Source organism: Oncorhynchus mykiss, chromosome 7 (assembly GCF_013265735.2).
Source record: "Oncorhynchus mykiss isolate Arlee chromosome 7, USDA_OmykA_1.1, whole genome shotgun sequence".
Classification (NCBI taxonomy): domain Eukaryota; kingdom Metazoa; phylum Chordata; class Actinopteri; order Salmoniformes; family Salmonidae; genus Oncorhynchus; species Oncorhynchus mykiss.
The window spans coordinates 82133251-82155838 of NC_048571.1; the positions used below are offsets into that span (position 1 = coordinate 82133251).

Sequence of the window (22588 nt, forward strand, 5' to 3'; positions counted from 1 at the left end):
AGAATAATAGAATAATAGAATGTAATATAATAATAGAATAATAGAATAATAGAATGTAATAGCATAATAGAATAATAGAATGTAATAGAATAATAGAATAATAGAATAATAGAATGTAATAGAATAATAGAATAATAGAATAATAGAATGTAATAGAATAATAGAATAATAGAATGTAATAGAATAATAGAATAATAGAATAATAGAATGTAATAGAATAATAGAATAATAGAATGTAATAGAATAATAGAATAATAGAATAATAGAATGTAATAGAATAATAGAATAATAGAATGTAATAGAATAATAGAATAATAGAATGTAATAGAATAATAGAATAATAGAATGTAATAGAATAATAGAATGTAATGTCATAATATAATAATAGAATGTGATAGAATAATAGAAAGTAATGTCATAATATAATAATAGAATGTGATAGAATCATAGAATGTAATGTCATAATATAATAATAGAATGTAATGTCATAATATAATAATAGAATGTAATGTCATAATATAATAATAGAATGTAATAGAATCATAGAATGTAATGTCATAATATAATAATAGAATGTAATAGAATAATATAATGTAATGTCATAATATAATAATAGAATGTAATGTCATAATATAATAATAGAATGTAATAGAATCATAGAATGTAATGTCATAATATAATAATAGAATGTAATAGAATCATAGAATGTAATGTCATAATATAATAATAGAATGTGATAGAATCATAGAATGTAATGTCATAATATAATAATAGAATGTAATAGAATAATAGAATGGAATGGAATAATATAATTATAGAATGCCATGTAATAAAAGACTATTAGAATGTAATAGACTATTAGAATGTAATAGAATAATATGTCATAGAATAATAGAATGTAACAGCATAATGTAATAATAGAATGTAATAGAATCATAGAATGTAATGTAACAATATAATTATACAATGTAATGTAATAATATACTATTAGAATGTAATAGAATAATATGTCATAGAATAAATACAATGTAATAGCATAATATTATAATATATTTTAGTGTCAATGTTTTAGATTCACAATCTCTCTGTTGTTGCCCAGGGAACAGAGGGAAATGATGTACAGTAACTAACTACCTCTGGTGCAATACAGATGTTGTGAATGGACCCTGATATATACATTAACAAGGTCTGACATGCAATATGTGTGATGTCGCAGACATGAGTATGATCACTGTTAATGGGACAGTGGGCGTTGGGTTGATTATTCAGTTTGACACAGCGAGTTGTTGCAGTTAGGCAATGATTCTCCCAATACTGATACTAGGCTATGCAAACTGCTTTGAAGTTGAATGATATTTCATTTCAGTTGGGATATCATGCTGAAGAGCTATGTGGTAAGAGCATTACCACATCACACACACACACACGGGGGGGCTCCCGAGTGGGGCAGCGTTCTAAGGCACTGCATCTCAGTGCTAAAGGCGTCATTACAGACCCTGGTTTAGTTCCAGGCTGTATCTCAACTGCGTCGTTAGGCTTCGGCTGGTGTAGGCCATCATTGTAAATAAGAATTTGTTCTTAACTGACTTGCCTAGTTAAATAAAGGTTAAGTACAATTTTGAAAGTATTTTGTTAAAAAAAAAAAATGAATCTCCCATCCTGTTGTATGGAATTGCACCAGCAGAGGGCAGAATTGTATCAGTCAATCCATAGCCATACATAGAGAATATTACACTGAACAAAAAAGTGTTGGTCCCATGTTTCAAGAGCTGAAATAACATTTCCCCAAAATGTTCCATATGCACAAAAAACGTATTTATCTCAAATGTTGTGCACAAACATGTTTACATCCCTGTTAGTGAGCAATTCTCCTTTGCTAAAATAATCCATCCACCTGACAAGGTGTGGCATATCAAAAAGCTGATTATCAGTGTGATCATTACAAAGGTGCACCTTGTGCTGGGGACAATAAAATGCCACTCAAATAGTTTTGCCACACAACATAATGCCACAGATGTCTCACGTTTTGAGGGAGTGTTCAATTGGCATGCCGACTGCAGGAATGTCCATCAGAGATGCTGCCAAATAATGTTATGTTAATTTCTCAAACCAACGTTGTTTCAGAGAATTTGGCAGTACGTCCAACCATAACCGCAGACCACGTTTAAGGCACCGTGTGGGTGAGCGGTTTGCTGATGTCAACATTGTGAACAGAGTTCCCAATGGTGCCGGTGGGGTTATGGTATGGGCAGGTATAAGGCAATGGACAACGAAAAAAAATGCGATTGGAATACACAGAAATACTCTGACGAGATCCTGATGCCCATTGTGAGGTATCTGTGACCAACACATACATACATATGTGTATTCCCAGTCATGTGAAATCCATAGATTCGGACCTACTGGATTCATTTCCATTGACTGCTTTCCTCATATGAGGAAATCTCAGAAATTGTTGCATGTTGCGTTTCTGTTTAGTGTATGAAGGTGGCTCTGGGTCAATTGTTGGATGTTTGTTGTTCCCAGTGAACACCTAGAGAAGATCATGGTGCTGAAGTTCTGCAGTGTGGAGGAGGATGAACTCAGGGACTAGTGCTTCCAGACCTTTGACGCTTTTCACAGCAGGTAAAACTCTCTAGTGAAAGTCTCTCTGTCTCTCTCTCTCTCTCTCGCTCTCTTGTGTGTCTGTCTCTCTCGATATCTCTTTCGATCACTCTCTGTCTTAAGATTTCAACCATTACTTGTTGCCCAGAGGCCCGCACTCATGTGAGATTTGGTTCTGGGTTGCTGAGATTAGACATAATTGAACTACAGAGCCGTAACTACAGAGCCATAACTACAGACCTATAACTACAGTCATAACTACAGTCACAACTACAGACCTATAACTACAGAGCCATAACTACAGTCATAACTACAGTCACAACTACAGACCTATAACTACAGTCATAACTACAGACCTATAACTACAGACCTATAACTACAGACCTATAACTACAGAGCCATAACTACAGACCTATAACTACAGTCATAACTACAGTCACAACTACAGACCTATAACTACAGAGCCATAACTACAGTCATAACTAGTCACAACTACAGACCTATAACTACAGTCATAACTACAGACCTATAACTACAGACCTATAACTACAGACCTATAACTACAGAGCCATAACTACAGACCTATAACTACAGTCATAACTACAGAGCCATAACTACAGACCTATAACTACAGTCATAACTACAGAGCCATAACTACAGACCTATACAGTCACAACTACAGACCTATAACTACAGTCATAACTACAGAGCCATAACTACAGACCTATACAGTCACAACTACAGACCTATAACTACAGTCATAACTACAGAGCCATAACTACAGACCTATAACTACAGTCATAACTACAGTCACAACTACAGACCTATAACTACAGTCATAACTACAGTCATAACTACAGACCTATAACTACAGAGCCATAACTACAGACCTATAACTACAGTCATAACTACAGTCACAACTACAGACCTATAACTACAGTCACAACTACAGACCTATAACTACAGAGCCATAACTACAGACCTATAACTACAGTCATAACTACAGAGCCATAACTACAGACCTATAACTACAGTCATAACTACAGACCTATATTTTATACCTTACCTGTTCTTTTTTTCATAATAGATGCCCTAAGGAGATGTCCCCTCAGTGATCAAGCTGTGTCTGAGGTACATCACCTATGACCTCCACTAGAACTACGATGTGGATGAGAACGGGGATGAGCATGGATTCACAGGCCAGAGAGTTTAAGGAACCAAGGTGTTGTTGTGAATGTCTTTATTTCCAAAGATATACAGTAGCAAAGCCACATTTTTTCTCAAGTGATTGCAGCAACAACTTTATAAAACAGTGATATACACTGTTTATTTGTTTATTTAATTGTTCACGTACACTGTTAAAATGTGCAATGTTTAAAAATATGAAACCAAGCTGCCATCATTTTGTAGGAGTTCGAATGTGCTTTCCAAAGATTTTTGCTTTTCACACGCTGCCCTGCCCCCTGTAGTCAGGTGACGAGTACAGTGACGATATGAGCTGGAAGGAGCGGAGAGACCTGCTCGTGGAGCTGTATGGTTCAGTGGCTCCAGCCCTGCTGCCTCGGTTTAAAGGGAGGGAGGAGAACGTCAAGACGGATATATTCGTCGCCTCTGTCGCTTTCTTTAAACAGACCAGGCCCTCTGAGGGACTCATCGCAGCAGAACCCGGAGGCAAAGAAGACCCAGCTATCACTCTGCTTAAGAAGACCCAGCTATCACTCTGCTTAAGAAGAACCAGCTATCACTCTGCTTAAGAAGAACCAGCTATCACTCTGTTTAAGAAGAACCAGCTATCACTCTGTTTAAGAAGAACCAGCTATCACTCTGCTTAAGAAGAACCAGCTATCACTCTGCTTAAGAAGAACCAGCTATCTCTCTGCTTAAGAAGAACCAGCTATCACTCTGTTTAAGAAGAACCAGCTATCACTCTGTTTAAGAAGAACCAGCTACCACTCTGCTTAAGAAGAACCAGCTACCACTCTGCTTAAGAAACAGCTATCACTCTGCTTAAGAAGACCCAACTATCACTCTGCTTAAGAAGAAACAGCTATCACTCTGTTTAAGAAGAACCAGCTATCACTCTGCTTAAGAAGAACCAGCTATCACTCTGCTTAAGAAGAACCAGCTATCACTCTGCTTAAGAAGAACCAGCTATCACTCTGTTTAAGAAGAACCAGCTATTTTTTTTTCAAATTTTCAAATTTATTTTATTTTATATAGCCCTTCGTACATCAGCTGATATCTCAAAGTGCTGTACAGAAACCCAGCCTAAAACCCCAAACAGCAAGCAATGCAGGTGAAGAAGCACGGTGGCTAGGAAAAACTCCCTAGAAAGGCCAAAACCTAGGAAGAAACCTAGAGAGGAACCAGGCTATGTGGGGTGGCCAGTCCTCTTCTGGCTGTGCCGGGTGGAGATTATAACAAAACATGGTCAAGATGTTCAAATGTTCATAAATGACCAGCATGGTCGAATAATAATAAGGCAGAATAGTTGAAACTGGAGCAGCAGCACAGTCAGGTGGACTGGGGACAGCAAGGAGTCATCATGTCAGGTATTCCTGGGGCATGGTCCTAGGGCTCAGGTCCTCCGAGAGAGAGAAAGAAAGAGAGAATTAGAGAGAGCATATGTGGGATGGCCAGTCCTCTTCTGGCTGTGCCGGGTGGAGATTATAACAGAACATGGCCAAGATGTTCAAATGTTCATAAATGATCAGCATGGTCGAATAATAATAAGGCAGAACAGTTGAAACTGGAGCAGCAGCACAGCCAGGTGGACTGGGGACAGCAAGGAGTCATCATGTCAGGTAGTCCTGGGGCATGGTCCTAGGGCTCAGGTCCTCCGAGAGAGAGAAAGAGAGAAGGAGAGAATTAGAGAACGCACACTTAGATTCACACAGGCCACCGAATAGGACAGGAGAAGTACTCCAGATATAACAAACTGACCCTAGCCCCCCGACACATAAACTACTGCAGCATAAATACTGGAGGCTGAGACAGGAGGGGTCAGGAGACACTGTGGCCCACTCCGAGGACACCCCCGGACAGGGCCAAACAGGAAGGATATAACCCCACCCACTTTGCCAAAGCACAGCCCCCACACCACTAGAGGGATATCTTCAACCACCAACTTACCATCCTGAGACAAGGCTGAGTATAGCCCACAAAGACCTCCGCCACGGCACAACTTAAGGGGGGGGGGGGGGGGGGGCGCCAACCCAGACAGGATGACCACATCAGTGACTCAACCCACTCAGGTGACGCACCTCCTCCAGGGACGGCATGAGAGAGCCCCAGTAAAGCCAGTGACTCAGCCCCTGTAATAGGGTTAGAGGCAGAGAATCCCAGTGGAAAGAGGGGAACCGGCCAGGCAGAGACAGCAAGGGTGGTTCGTTGCTCCAGAGCCTTTCCGTTCACCCTCCCACTCCTGGGCCAGACTACACTCAATCATATGACCCACTGAAGAGATGAGTCTTCAGTAGAGACTTAAAGGTTGAGACCGAGTTTGCGTCTCTGACATGGGTAGGCAGACCGTTCCATAAAAATGGAGCTCTATAGGAGAAAGCCCTGCCTCCAGCTGTTTGCTTAAAAATTCTAGGGACAATTAGGAGGCCTGCGTCTTGTGACCGTAGCGTACGTGTAGGTATGTACGGCAGGACCAAATCAGAGAGATAGATAGGAGCAAGCCCATGTAATGCTTTGTAGGTTAGCAGTAAAACCTTGAAATCAGCCCTTGCTTTGACAGGAAGCCAGTGTAGAGAGGCTAGCACTTGAGTAATATGATCAAATTTTTTGGTTCTAGTCAGGATTCTAGCAGCCGTATTTAGCACTAACTGAAGTTTATTTAGTGCTTTATCCGGGTAGCCGGAAAGTAGAGCATTGCAGTAGTCTAACCTGGAAGTGACAAAAGCATGGATTAATTTTTCTGCATCATTTTTGGACAGAAAGTTCCTGATTTTTGCAATGTTACGTAGATGGAAAAAAGCTGTCCTTGAAATGGTCTTGATATGTTCTTCAAAAGAGAGATCAGGGTCCAGAGTAACGCCGAGGTCCTTCACAGTTTTATTTGAGACGACTGTACAACCATTAAGATTAATTGTCAGATTCAACAGAAGATCTCTTTGTTTCTTGGGACCTAGAACAAGCATCTCTGTTTTGTCCGAGTTTAAAAGTAGAAAGTTTGCAGCCATCCACTTCCTTATGTCTGAAACACATTCTTCTAGCAAGGGCAATTTTGGGGCTTCACCATGTTTAATTGAAATGTACAGCTGTGTGTCATCTGCATAGCAGTGAAAGTTAACATTATGTTTTCGAATAACATCCCCAAGAGGTAAAATATATAGTGAAAACAATAGTGGTCCTAAAACGGAACCTTGAGGAACACCGAAATTTACAGTTGATTTGTCAGAGGACAGACCATTCACAGAGACAAACTGATATCTTTCCGACAGATAAGATCTAAACCAGGCCAGAACTTGTCCGTGTAGACCAATGTGGGTTTCCAATCTCTCCAAAAGAATGTGGTGATCGATGGTATCAAAAGCAGCACTAAGGTCTAGGAGCACGAGGACAGATGCAGAGCCTCGGTCTGATGCCATTAAAATGTCATTTACCACCTTCACAAGTGCCGTCTCAGTGCTATGATGGGGTCTAAAACCAGACTGAAGCATTTCGTATACATTGTTTGTCTTCAGGAAGGCAGTGAGTTGTTGCGCAACAGCCTTTTCTAAAATTTTTGAGAGGAATGGAAGATTCGATATAGGCCGATAGTTTTTTATATTTTCTGGGTCAAGGTTTGGCTTTTTCAAGAGAGGCTTTATTACTGCCACTTTTAGTGAGTTTGGTACACATCCGGTGGATAGAGAGCCGTTTATTATGTTCAACATAGTAGGGCCAAGCACAGGAAGCAGCTCTTTCAGTAGTTTAGTTGGAATAGGGTCCAGTATGCAGCTTGAAGGTTTAGAGGCCATGATTATTTTCATCATTGTGTCAAGAGATATAGTACTAAAACACTTGAGTGTCTCTCTTGATCCTAGGTCCTGGCAGAGTTGTGCAGACTCAGGACAACTGAGCTTTGAAGGAATACGCAGATTTAAGGAAGAGTCCGTAATTTGCTTTCTAATAATCATAATCTTTTCCTCAAAGAAGTTCATGAATTTATCACTGCTAAAGTGAAAGTCATCCTCTCTTGGGGAATGCTGCTTTTTAGTTAGCTTTGCGACAGTATCAAAAAGGAATTTCGGATAGTTCTTATTTTCCTCAATTAAGTTAGAAAAATAGGATGATCGAGCAGCAGTAAGGGCTCTTCGGTACTGCACAGTACTGTCTTTCCAAGCTAGTCGGAAGACTTCCAGTTTGGTGTGGCGCCATTTCCGTTCCAATTTTCTGGAAGCTTGCTTCAGAGCTCGGGTATTTTCTGTGTACCAGGGAGCTAGTTTCTTATGAGAAATGTTTTTAGTTTTTAGGGGTGCAACTGCATCTAGGGTATTGCGCAAGGTTAAGTTGAGTTCCTCAGTTAGGTGGTTAACTGATTTTTGTCCTCTGGCGTCCTTGGGTAGGCAGAAGGAGTCTGGAAGGACATCAAGGAATCTTTGTGTTGTCTGTGAATTTATAGCACGACTTTTGATGATCCTTGGTTGGGGTCTGAGCAGATTATTTGTTGCAATTGCAAACGTAATAAAATGGTGGTCCGATAGTCCAGGATTATGAGGAAAAACATTAAGATCCACAACATTTATTCCATGGGACAAAACTAGGTCCAGCGTATGACTGTGACAGTGAGTGGGTCCAGAGACATGTTGGACAAAACCCACTGAGTCGATGATGGCTCCGAAAGCCTTTTGGAGTGGGTCTGTGGACTTTTCCATGTGAATATTAAAGTCACCAAAGATTAGAATATTATCCGCTATGACTACAAGGTCCGATAGGAATTCAGGGAACTCAGTGAGGAACGCTGTATATGGCCCAGGAGGCCTGTAAACAGTAGCTATAAAAAGTGATTGAGTAGGCTGCATAGATTTCATGACTAGAAGCTCAAAAGACGAAAACGTCATTTTTTTTTTTGTAAATTGAAATTTGCTATCGTAAATGTTAGCAACACCTCCGCCTTTGCGGGATGCACGGGGGATATGGTCACTAGTGTAGCCAGGAGGTGAGGCCTCATTTAACACAGTAAATTCATCAGGCTTAAGCCATGTTTCAGTCAGGCCAATCACATCAAGATTATGATCAGTGATTAGTTCATTGACTATAATTGCCTTTGAAGTAAGGGATCTAACATTAGTAGCCCTATTTTGAGATGTGAGGTATCATGATCTCTTTCAATAATGACAGGAATGGAGGTGGTCTTTATCCTAGTGAGATTGCTAAGGCGAACACCGCCATGTTTAGTTTTGCCCAACCTAGGTCGAGGCACAGACACGGTCTCAATGGTGATAGCTGAGCTGACTACACTGACTGTGCTAGTGGCAGACTCCACTATGCTGGCAGGCTGGCTAACAGCCTGCTGCCTGGCCTGCACCCTATCTATCACTCTGTTTAAGAAGAACCAGCTATCACTCTGTTTAAGAAGAACCAGCTACCACTCTGCTTAAGAAACAGCTATCACTCTGCTTAAGAAGACCCAACTATCACTCTGCTTAAGAAGAAACAGCTATCACTCTGTTTAAGAAGACCCAGCTATCACTCTGCTTAAGAAGAAACAGCTATCACTCTGCTTAAGAAGAACCAGCTACCACTCTGCTTAAGAAACAGCTATCACTCTGCGTAAGAAGACCCAGCTATCACTCTGCTTAAGAAGAAACAGCTATCACTCTGCTTAAGAAGAACCAGCTATCACTCTGCTTAAGAAACAGCTATCACTCTGCGTAAGAAGACCCAGCTATCACTCTGCTTAAGAAGGTAGCTTGTTGTTTTTGCTGCTGTTAAACCATTTTTTATCCAGGCTAGTCTCATTGAGATAAAAATGCATTTTAAAGTGAGTCCTAATCAAAGACAACAGCCGGGCTTGTCCTTGTAAGTTTTATCTGAACTTTCCCTCAGTGGTGGGATTTTCAAAAGATTTGTTTGTTTTTTCCCCAGGTCCCCACAGTAGTGAAGGCTCTCCACAAGCAGCTGAAAGAGAAGAGCATGGAGTCTAGACAGGGCTGGCCAACGTACTGCATACAACATACCAGTCTCACATCAGGTAACTTCACTTAGATATTAATTTACTGCATTCTGGCAGGTAGCCTAGTGGTTAGAGTGTTGGGCCAGGAACCAAAAGGTTGCTAGATTGAATGACAAGGTAAAAATCTGTCTTTCTGCCCCTGAACAAGGTAGTTAACCCACTGTTCCTAGGCTGTCATTGTAAATAAGAATTTGTTCTTAACTGACTTGCCAACTTAAAGGTAAAATTGTTTATTTCTTGGGCCAGCGGTTTTTCCTAGACAAACTCTGGGCCTACTGTAGTGATAGGCTACAACAATTGTTAATTTCTTCTCTGTACTTAAATCAGGACTACTTCCTGTCCCTAGATAGTTACCCACAGTAACTTAAAAAGAAAATAGTGTTGCAATGTCTATTGGTACAATGCCAAGAAGTCAACTTGACATTCATATTAACCTCTCGCTTTATCATTTACTCAGAGAAGTCTACCTCGTCCAACATGAAGATCAATGCCCTCTATGTCCTAATGTGCATCCACCCTCCTTACGTCTTCCAGCCTCACATGAAGGTAATTCTGCCCACGGTGGTGCAGCGTGTGGAGGACCCCTTCTATAAGATCACCTCAGAGACCCTACTGGTCACTCAGCAGATGGTTAAGATCAGACACCCATTAGGTGTTAAGAAGCCCAGAGGTTAGAGAGGTGGACCAGGAAAAGAAAGGTTGTGGTTCACCTCAGGTGAGGAGAAAGTGGAGACTGAATTGGCAACTGGATAGCTGCTGGTGTCAGATCATTACTGACCCTACCATGGTGCCCTTGAGCAAGGCACTTAACCCCCAGAACAGCTCTCCATCCATGGATGCTGCGCTGTATCCGACCCTCTCAAAGTGTTTGTCCCGATTTCTGTTATAGCCAAATGGACAATAAAGTATCAATTATCTTCTATTCTAGACAAACTACCTGCTTCTTCATTTGACGTCAAGCCCTACGTGAAGGACTTGTTCGCTGGCACCCTGAAGAGGCTGCAGTCAAAGACCATGAAGTGAAGAAGAGGGCAATTTCTTGTATGGGTCATGTGTCACCTAGGATACCTAGATTTTCCTGGAGGCTGAAGAACAAGATCACCAGGTAGGCAGGGTAGAGGCGGACCCTCAGTATCCAAGGTAACATCTTCTGCTGATGTACCTTGACCCCTGAACTGCTCCATCCCTTCAACACTGTGCCGCTTCCCTGGATGGAGAGCTATTTTGGGGGGTTAAGTGCCTTGCTCAAGGGCACCAAGGTAGTATCTTCTCTACTCTTCCCAGGTTGACAGCGGTGAAGACCCTGACTCTCATCGCTGCAATGCCCCTTAGGATTGACTTCCGACCTTTAATCACGAGGGCATCCCCATCCTGGGCTCCTTCCTCGAAGAACCAACGAGCCTTCAAGCTAACCGGTCTCAACATGACCATGACGAGCAACAGCCTGAAGCCACCCATGATCGAGGCCGTGCTCAACGAGCTACCTTGCTTTGATCGAGGAGAGCAATAAGCACATATCCCAGGTGGCAGTGATACTCCTCACCTGTATGGCTAAGGTGTGTCCCTCCTCCCTGTCCCAAGATCGGGAACACTGTCCTACCTGGTGTGTTTCATCTGGTTCATTCCCCAGTTGCTCCAATGAGGGTTTCGCTCTGTCATCCTAGAGTTCTTCCAAGCACTGGTGGTCACTAAGGCTGGGAACAACGACCTCCTGAAAGCTCTCACAGGCCCCTTTCACAGATCGGGGAAGGCTACAGACCCTTACACCCTGGACTTTTCCTGGTTAAATAAAACAGACAGTCCTACTACTCTGTAACCAGGTAGTTGTAGTTTTGGATAGATGCCTTTGCATGGCTGTCATAGGCCATACTCACTGCCTCAGAAATGATTCCTATTCTGCCTTGAAAGTTGATAGTTGGAAACATGCCTTTGACATATATATATGTATGATATTCAAAGGACTTTGAAAAATATATTTAGTGCCACTTGTTACCTTGAAAATCACTGTTGAGTTGAAAACGTGCCTTCTTGACATTCAGGTAATACTTTGTTAAAAATGACTTTTCAAAGCCGGTGGTATTAGCCGCCATTTTGTAGAGCTGTGATGTCGATACAGTATTCCCAACAAATACATTGCAAATAAACAAATGTTCAGTTAATTTGTTAACTGTGCACCATCTAGTGTGTGAAACTTAAGACTTTCATCAATACCCTAAAGCATTGATGAACGGGCAAACAAGATGGTAAATACTATTTACACGTATAGATCATTTATTGAACGAACAATAAACAGATAACAGGTGGGTCAGGGTCACTCGTGTTCCTCGCTGCGTAGCCTGGCGTTGGGGTTGGTGATCTTAATAGCAAGCTGAGCTGCCCTCTCCACGATCAACTTCCTGTTCTTTGACGACACATTGTGGGCTATCTCTGCAGCATGGGTCCTGTGGAGAACAAGGGAAAGGTTATAGTAACAGACATAAGAGGGGAAACAAGGAAACGACTGTCATCAGGGTTAGGGTCAATTACGTTTTAATTCAGGAAGTATACAAAAATTATAATGGTTCAAATGCTTTTTAACAAAGATACTGTATATAAATGATAAGATGGTCTCGTCTCCTCCCTAACCATGGGAGTCGTTGTCCCGAAGGCGGGAAGGCAAGGCGGTCTGCTTATCATGGACAGATTGAGTCAGATGACCCAGCAGAGGGGCAGAGGCGGAGTCAGATGACCCAGAGGAGGAGTCAGACGCTACTCTATCTCCAGGGGAATAGATACCCACGCAGGACACCACTTTACACCCATAGCCTGGTCAAGCAGACAGACCCACATAGCCTGGTCAAGCAGACAGACCCACATAGCCTGGTCAAGCAGACAGACCCACATAGCCTGGTCAAGCAGAGATCGCTACGTTCACATTTTGATTCAGGATATGAGCTATTGAGAGATCAGGCTGGTTCTACCAGGCTAGGACACAAACAAGGATCTATTGAGAGATCAGGCTGGTTCTACCAGGCTAGGACACAAACAAGGATCTATTGAGAGATCAGGCTGGTTCTACCAGGCTAGGACACAAACAAGGATCTATTGAGAGATCAGGCTGGTTCTACCAGGCTAGGACACACAAACAAGGATCTATTGAGAGATCAGGCTGGTTCTACCAGGCTAGGACACACAAACAAGGATCTATTGAGAGATCAGGCTGGTTCTACCAGGCTAGGACACACAAACAAGGATCTATTGAGAGATCAGGCTGGTTCTACCAGGCTAGGACACACAAACAAGGATCTATAGAGAGATCAGGCTGGTTCTACCAGGCTAGGACACACAAACAAGGATCTATAGAGATCAGGCTGGTTCCACCAGGCTAGGACACACAAACAAGGATCTATAGAGATCAGGCTGGTTCCACCAGGCTAGGACACACAAACAAGGATCTATAGAGATCAGGCTGGTTCCACCAGGCTAGGACACACAAACAAGGATCTATAGAGATCAGGCTGGTTCCACCAGGCTAGGACACACAAACAAGGATCTATAGAGATCAGGCTGGTTCCACCAGGCTAGGACACACAAACAAGGATCTATAGAGATCAGGCTGGTTCCACCAGGCTAAGACACACAAACAAGGATCTATAGAGATCAGGCTGGTTCCACCAGGCTAGGACACACAAACAAGGATCTATAGAGATCAGGCTGGTTCTACCAGGCTAGGACACACAAACAAGGATCTATAGAGATCAGGCTGGTTCTACCAGGCTAGGACACACAAACAAGGATCCAGATTAAAGTCCGGAGCGTCGCATGACATGAACATTGTTTTTTTGAGACACAGCCTATGAACTCGTTGGGTCCTAGAAACTAACATTTTGTTTATTATAAAAGCTAAAATGTTAAAACGAATACCAGTCATTGAAATTACAAAGTCATGTGGAACAAAAGGTATCAACATTGTGTAAAAGCACTAGTTTTCCTCTGAGATGCGTTACATTGAAATAAAAATGGTACACTGTCTCTTTAAAAATAAATCAGGTCTGTGATGATGACATGCAAAAGAGATGTCATTCATTCATTGGTCTCCTGAAGAAGCTATCCCTTTTCTGTGGCCCCAAATGTTTGGCTATACTGGTACAGTTACCAGGTTGTTAGCTAGCTAGCCAATGAGGTACGATGACTGAACAAAGTGTAAACAAAGGGTTAACACTGCGAGTCATTTTAGAACCATGTTGCATATGGATTATGAATGCAAAATGCGCTCCCAGCGATTCGCTACAGGAAGATAAAAATGTTGCACCGGTAATATAGGTCAGTAATACGGGTCTGATCTTTTGGGCTAGAAGCAAGCAAGCTCTTTTTGCTGTAGTAATGGTGCTACCATGATGCTAACAAATCTGCACTCGCTTTTTTTCCCTCTAGGGAACTCTGAAACACTGCTACAGCGAAGCTTGACCATTACAATTATTATCTGGGAGAATTCTCTCCTTGGCACACAATGCACAAACAAACAAACTAAGATAACATTTTAGTAAAATCTGTTGTCGCACTTTTAGAGCGCTGCCATATGAAATATTGCACGTGAATGAACACATACAATCCAAACGAAACACTGTAAATGGACGGGAAAAAACAGGGAAAGTCCAAAAAAAAGATGTAATTCACATGAAATATTGACTCAAGTCAACCAAAACAAACATAACATTGCACCATATGCTGCATCATGAGCCTGACATCTGGGCTGTGTTCAATAAGAAAACGTTGTGAAACATTACCAATAAGTCACGACTAAAGCCAACATGACTCCTCATTCTACATGTAGGAGACACGTTTGTTCCGTACATAGCAGGCATCTAATTGAACATTCCTCAAGTTTACGCCATCTGAACGCAGCACCAGGCCAGATACAGCCAGCAGTGGCCTGTTCTACGTTACAGAGCGTTCAGATAGTATGTTCTACTCTTGGGTATTTCTGTCTCATGCAGAATAGGGAATCATATCATGTCAGGTCTATTCATTACATTTCTATCTGCAAAACAACATTTCACCTGTTGGATTCTATCTTGAAATATACTTATTTATGTTACCATACTGATTACTTTAGATGCATAAGGAATGTATATATTAGGGGTCAAGGAAGGGTCAAGAGGAACTTGGTGTGTGGGAAGTGTTATGGAAAATGAATGATTGAGAGAAAAAAAAAGTACAGAAAGTTAATATTCTGTTCAAATATATTATTGTAGAATGTGAATGCCTCTCTCCTTAGGAACAAAGGGCAAGAGTTTCAGTTATTGGTGAGGCAGGCCAGTGGCTGCAGAACCAGGACCATGAGGGATGTGGAACTCAACTCCAGACAAGGTCAAAAGATGGATAAGATATTGCTTGGAAGGGGGGGGGGCACGTCGAAGAACATCTCACACATACATCCTCGCTTCCAGGCCCATGAGGTTCCTAGAGACAGACAGGGCCGTGACAATACCAGCAAGAAGAACCTACTGTGTTTCTGTCTAACACCAGAGAAGGATTGGTTATCTTAGACATGAAAGGAGGTGACTCCTCCTGGTCAGAAGGTATAAAGACGTGCTTGTGTGATGTCATGTATGTTGTCTTTGCAACTGTATGACCCAGTGGGGTGGAGGAAAAAAAAAGACTAGGGATAAAAAAAGCTCAAACCAAGTTATGAGTTTTTACTCTGTTTGTTCAGAACCTAAAATGTCACTAAAATAGACACCTGTGGTTGGGATCTTACTTGTTGCTCATCATGAGGACCTCCAGCTCCTTGATGTTGTGCACCAGGAACTTCCTGAAGCCGGAGGGCAGCATGTGTTTGGTCTTCTTGTTGCTGCCGTAGCCGATGTTGGGCATCAGCATCTGGCCCTTGAAGCGCCGCCGCACCCTGTTGTCGATTCCTCGGGGTTTACGCCAGTTTTGCTACAAAAGGAGAAGATAGATACGGATTAAGGCCGTATGCTTTAAATAAAGGAACCAGCTATTACATTTAACTAAGGCTGCGTTCACACAGACAGCACCATTCTTGGCAAAAAAAAAGATGCTCCCGATTGGTCAAAAGATGGAAACTGAAGGGAGTCGTCAGATTATGTTTTGTTATTTTTTTTACCTTTATTTAACTAGACAAGTCCGTTAAGAACAAATTCTTATTTTCAATGACGGCCTAGGAACAGTGGGTTAACTGCCTGAAGAACCTACCTTGTCAGCTCGGGGGTTTGAACTTGCAACCTTCCGGTTACTAGTCCAACGCTCTAACCACTAGGCTACCCTGCCGCCCCGTGATGAAGGGAGTACCTGAACTTGTCCAAGAAGGAACACTACTTTTCCGTGCATCCTAATAAAATGTGAATCTGGTTCAGCACATCTAATGTAACAAAAGGGTTGAAATACCGTTGCTCTAACTCAGGTAATTGTGATCTGAAGCGTACCTTGACTTTCACATAGCGGTCTGACTGATGTCTGATGAACTTCTTCACCCTCTTCTTGACAATCTTAGGCCTTTTCAGAGGCCTGAGAGCTGCCATGTTGCCTGGAGGTACAGAAAACAGGAGTCTGTTAGCAGTAGTCTGGAGAAACAAGCAGTCTCATCATCTCTCCCATTGCATTTACAGCCCTTTATTAGCTAGCTTCACCCACCTTGTTCAGGGCTCTATACTGACATTTTAGATTTAATTTCAGAGTGCAATTAAAAATATTCTAAGTATTAATGATAAGAATGTCCAGCAATTACAAAATACAGGGAGCTCATCTCCTGAATAACCTATTTTCTTTCTGTGCTACTAAATGGTGTATGGGTGATTTTTCTTCCTAGGGGCACTGGTGCTCACAAATACAATTCTAGGTAGCACAGCAAAAATATTTAGGAGCATATGCGACCAAAATGATAGCACTGTAGAGCCCGGGGGTTGTTAGCTACCTAACTGGTTTGAGACCAGTTACCACTCACACATTCTACTTTTTTATTTTAATTAAACTTTTTTTTATTTCACCTTTATTTAGCCAGTTAGGCCAGTTGAGAACACCTTTATTTAGCCAGGTAGGCTAGTTGAGAACACCTTTATTTAGCCAGTTAGGCCAGTTGAGAACACCTTTATTTAACCAGGTAGGCCAGTTGAGAACACCTTTATTTAACCAGGTAGGCCAGTTGAGAACACCTTTATTTAACCAGGTAGGCCAGTTGAGAACACCTTTATTTAGCCAGGTAGGCTAGTTGAGAACACCTTTATTTAGCCAGTTAGGCCAGTTGAGAACACCTTTATTTAACCAGGTAGGCCAGTTGAGAACACCTTTATTTAACCAGGTAGGCCAGTTGAGAACACCTTTATTTAACCAGGTAGGCCAGTTGAGAACACCTTTATTTAACCAGGTAGGCCAGTTGAGAACACCTTTATTTAACCAGGTAGGCCAGTTGAGAACACCTTTATTTAACCAGGTAGGCTAGTTGAGAACACCTTTATTTAACCAGGTAGGCCAGTTGAGAACACCTTTATTTAACCAGGTAGGCCAGTTGAGAACACCTTTATTTAGCCAGGTAGGCCAGTTGAGAACACCTTTATTTAGCCAGGTAGGCCAGTTGAGAACAAGTTCTCATTTACAACTGCAACCTGGCCAAGATAAAGCAAAGCAGTGTGACAGAATCAACACAGAGTTACACATAAACAAACATACAGACAATAACACAATAGAAAAATCTGTATACAGTGTGTGCAAATGAAGTAAGGAGGTAAGGCAATAAATAGGCCATAGTGGCGAAGTAATTACAATTTACACTGGAGTGATATAAATTCAGATGAGGATGTGCAAGTAGAGATACTGGTGTGCAAAAGAGCAGAAAAACAAATATGGGGATGAGGTAGGTAATAAGAATTTGTTCTTAACTGACTTAACAGTTAAAAACAAATTCTTATTTACAATGATGGCCCACCCCGGCAAATCCCAGATGACGCTGGGCCAATTGTGCCCCGCCCTATGGGACTCCCAATCACGGCCGGTTGTGATTCAGCCTTGAAATTGAACCTGGGTCTGCAGTGCCTTAGACCGCTGCGCTACTCGGGAGCCCCAACCACTTGTCGTGTGTGTTGGTTTAGCTACTGGTTATATGAAACGACTGAATGATTGGCATCTTGATAACCAACTACACTTTTATACCTCAATGGAGTTTACTGTGGGCATCTAAAGTGGGTGGACTAGAGCTCCGACATATGAAAATGAAGTTTATAAAAAAAAATTGTCCTGTTGCTATTCTCTGGGTGCTGAAATCTGTAGTTAAAAAAAAATAAAAATAATAATTGAGAGACATCGGATCTATTGTCCACTCACACTAGTCAGTGCACAACTCCGTTGATGTGAAGTACACAGCGGATTTGAGCTTAGTGGGCTATTCTCTTGGACGCAAAGTCATCCAGCTAAATAATATGTACTGAACAAAAATATAAAATGCAACATACATGTCCCCAGCACAAGGCAGACCTGTGTATTGATCACGCTGTTTAAGCCGCATCTTGATATGCCACACCTGTCAATTGGATGGATTATCTTGGCAAAGGAGGAATGCTCACTAACACGGATGTAAACAACTGTGTACACAAATTGAGCAAAATACGCTTTTTGTAGGTATCTTTTATTTCAGCTCATTAAACATGGGACCAACATTTTACATATTGCGTTTATATTCGTTTAGTGTCGCTAGCTTGCTAGCCTAGCCAACACACTGCATTGAGATGATTTTACAAGTGTGAAGAATACGACAGTAGCTTCGTTTGCTACGCGAACTAACTTAGCAGCTCTATTTCCCCACAGCTTGCTTGCTTGATGTGCCTGCATCATTTTTTTGAAGATGTGTTCATTTGATGTTTAACGTTTGGTACTGTACGACTTGTCAATGTGTCAGAAGTAATGTATTGGACGCTACTGTGATACAATGTATCAACGTGATGTGTAGCCACGTCACTCCACTACTAGATATCTTGTCCCGAAAACTGTGAACCGACCCGTTCTCCAGCTTTTCCCTATCGTTAGATCAGTGGGCATACATGAGCATTATATTCTGTGTCCAGAACTGGACGGATCTCCTCAGCTGTTAGCGAGCAGATTTGAATAACACTAGGTTAGGCAACCATCTTTTGATTCGACATTTCAGTGCCCGTTTTTCTTGAAACAAAAGTGACACATATCTACAAAGTTCAGCAACAATAACAACATGTGTATAACGTTTGATTGAATATGTAATGAATGCCGTTGTTTTTTTTATGAATTAGAGTCATTCATTTATAAAGATGGTGACAGATGTACATTCTTACTTACCGTTTGGGCTGAATGCTGCCTACAGGTAGCTGAGGCCAGGGAGAAGGGGAGGAGATTGGAACGGAATTCTGGGTAATAAAGAGAAAGAATGACATAGAATCAGAGCGATAGACTAGAAAAGAACAACTCCAGGAGAACATATAAAAAGTAGAAAATAATCAGACAAAAAATCAGGCTTACAAAAGTGTATTTGAATCACTCAAAATTTGACTGGTTACAATAGCATGGCTGACTTTGGAAGCCGATAAGTACTAGGAGTCCGGGATTTGTGTTGCCACCGTTCTGTGTTGTCATGCTACGTTGATGTCTTTAGGTCTCTCTATATGTTGTGGTGTCTCTCTTGTCGTAATGTGTTTTGTACTATTTAAAATAAAATAAAAGTGTATCCCAGCCCCCGTCCCCACAGGAGGCCTTTTGCCTTTTGGTAGGCCGTCGTTGTAAATAAGAATGTGTTCTTAACTGACTTGCCTAGTTAAATAAAGGTTCATTTAAATTGTTTTTTTTTTTTTAATCGCTTTTCAAAAGTAAAAGTTCAGAAATCGCTGGAGGACGTCTTGCATTTGGAGGACATTGCATTTTCCATTTTAACGCATATGAAGACGATACAAAATAAAAGAGAAAATTGCTTTACGTTGAGGTTTAATTGAATGAAATCAAGTCATATTTCTGTGTTGCAGCACAATCAAAATGCATGTATCCTTTTCATAAAGACAACAGCATGTATCTCATTCATAAAGAGAATATCACTTTGAGGTTTACTTCTATGAAATCAAAAATTCGTATTTGTGATAGTGTTGGAGCACAATCCTTTTTTTACAACAAATGTATTCACACATTAACTATAGCAATTGGTTTCTGCACTTTTCCCGACTGCTCAGTGTTTCACCAAGACAACTCTTGGTGAGTGTTTATATGACACAGAGGTTTGTCAACCTGACCGAGTCCTTTTAGTAGGAAATTCAGTGATTAGCTTTGGCGATTAACTACTATCAAATGTATTCAGTAGAAGAATATCAAACATTCCGATCTGTGTTGACATAGGCTTAATTACACAACCTCTAGGGCAGGGCTCTCCATCCCTGTTACTGGAGAACTACCCTCCTGTAGGTTTTCACTCCATCCCTGTTACTGGAGAGCCACCCTCCTGTAGGTTTTCACTCCAACCCTGTAACTGGAGAGCTACCCTCCTGTAGGTTTTCACTGCAACCCTGTTACTGGAGAGCCACCCTCCTGTAGGTTTTCACTCCAACCCTGTTACTGGAGAGCTACCCTCTTGTATGTTTTCACTCCAACCCTGTTACTGGAGAGCTACCCTCTTGTAGGTTTTCACTCCAACCCTGTTACTGGAGAGCCACCCTCCTGTAAGTATTCACTCCAACCCTAGTGGTACCTAACCTGATTTAGCTTAACCTGATTCAGGTAACTATTAGAATCAGGTGCGCTGGATTAGGGTTGGAGTGAAAACATGCTGGACGGTAGCTGTCCGTTAGAACGAATGCTTCAATCTACTTGAAGTCAGTAAATTTAGTTCCCTTCCGTCTCCGTTTCTCTCACACAGCAAAGACATTTTAGGGACTGGGGAGAAAATGCAATATGCCTGACAAAAAAACGAAAAACGTTAATATTTTCCATGCAACATTTCCAAATGACATCAGTTTGACCCGTTTTAGGGAAATAAAAAGCTGCTAAAACAACCCATTTTTTCAGTTCGTGTCACGTTCTGACCTTTTGTTATGTCTTTGTTTTAGTATGGTCAGGGCGTGAGTTGGGTGGGTTGTCTATGTTTTTTTTTTCTATGAGTTGGTATTTCTGTGTTTGGCCTGGTACGTTCTCAATCAGAGGCAGCTGTCAATCGTTGTCCCTGATTGAGAACCATTCTTAGGCAGCCTGTTTTCAGCCTTGATTTGTGGGTGATTATTTTCTGTGTGTTCCACACGGAACTGTTTAGGTTTTTGTTATGTCACGGTGTTCTATAGTATTTTTCTGTGTTCTATTAAAATGATAATGAACACTTACCACCCTGCACATTGGTCCTCCGATCCTTCCTACTACTCCTCGTCAGAGGAGGAAGAAGACTGTTACAGTTCGGCTTGGATGCATATTTTATGTGGTTGAAATACAATCAGCTTTTGGTGTTTCTTTGAAAATATGGGCCTGACTGACATGAAAAATACATTACCGAGAAATGATCCAGAGACAGAGAGACTGACTATCTTTAATTATAATTGACACAAGTTGTTAAGACAATGGATTCAGAGCTGTATAGGTTAATTTATAATACAAGACATATTCACTGCGATTAGAATAAAATGTTGGTCTTTGTGCAAATTTTACACAAAATCAAAATGAACAATAATATTTACAGTGATATACAGTCGTAAAATAATGCACAGTAACGTAACTTGGGAAATAAATACAAATCAAACGAGTCCAAACAATGGACGTGGTTTGGACTATTGTTTGATTTGTACTTATTTCCTAGGTACGGTTACTGTGCATTCTTTTACATTACTGTATATCACTGTAGATATGAATGTTTATAGATTTTAGAAATAGATTTTCAGCTCCTATTTATTTCTGTGTGCGTGTGTGTGAGTCACTCCCTCTTTTCCACCATCCATATCTGCTTTTCAGTCTCAAGGAAGGTAGACTGTTGGAGCTCCCTCCAATGTCCTGTGCCAGCTACAAGGAAAACACTTTAGCTAGGCAGTAGTTCTCTTCCTGCCACTCCAGGAAAGCCGGTATGTGTGTGAGGGCTGCTTGGGCCTCGTGTCAGCGGCTGGTGGCAGAACCTGTAGACGGTGGGAGGGATTTCTGTTTCCTCTGTTCGCTCCTTCCTCACTACCCTTCTCTGCTTCGACACGCCTACAGCTCCCATTGAAAGAAGACAGCGGCAGCAAAATACGCAAATGGCTTTGTTTCAGTGTCGAGGCTTTATGTTGTGCAAGTGACAGGGGACCTGTTTTGTTGTGGAAGGAGCTGGTGCCGAAGGGGAACAGGACAGCCTGTAGGGAGAACCACTGTTAGAGCTGGTACCAAAGGGGAACGGGACAGCCTGTAGGGAGAACCACTGTTAGAGCTGGTGCCAAAGGGGAACAGGACAGCCTGTAGGGAGAACCACTGTTACAGCTGGTACCAAAGGGTAACGGAACAGGACAGCCTGTAGGGAGAACCACTGTTAGAGCTGGTACCAAAGGGGAACGGAACAGGACAGCCTGTAGGGAGAACCACTGTTAGAGCTAGTACCAAAGGGGAACGGAACAGGACAGCCTGTAGGGAGAATCACTGTCATTCCTCTCCTGAAATAGAGGTCCTATTAACTTACATTTGAATAATCATAAAGCTAAACTATGTGAGTGAGCGTAGTGTGTGACTGAGAGGTGGAGAGTTAACTGTGTGACTGAGAGGTGGAGAGTGAACTGTGTGACTGAGAGATGGAGAGTGAACTGTGTGACTGAGAGATGGAGCGTGAACTGTGTGACTGAGAGGTGGAGAGTGAACTGTGTGACTGAGAGG

At 41.7% G+C, this 22588-nt stretch overlaps 1 protein-coding gene and 1 long non-coding RNA gene across 2 annotated transcripts; one reads left to right on the forward strand and one right to left on the reverse strand.

Annotated features, from left to right (window-relative positions):
- The first annotated feature begins 9155 nt into the window (after positions 1-9155).
- Positions 9156-11925, forward strand: LOC118965324. The gene is made up of 3 exons (XR_005052681.1): positions 9156-9501; positions 9682-9787; positions 10227-11925. It is a non-coding gene; the product is annotated as an uncharacterized LOC118965324 (long non-coding RNA).
- Positions 11926-12017: 92 nt separating this feature from the next.
- On the reverse strand, positions 12018-19194 carry LOC110528607 (60S ribosomal protein L32). The gene is made up of 4 exons (XM_021610741.2): positions 19073-19194; positions 16198-16298; positions 15510-15691; positions 12018-12210 (listed from the first exon to the last, which is right to left on the reverse strand). The coding sequence occupies exons 2-4, from the start codon at positions 16291-16293 to the stop codon at positions 12081-12083; spliced, it is 408 nt and encodes a 135-aa protein (XP_021466416.1). The 5' UTR covers positions 16294-16298; positions 19073-19194; the 3' UTR covers positions 12018-12080.
- Positions 19195-22588: the final 3394 nt, after the last annotated feature.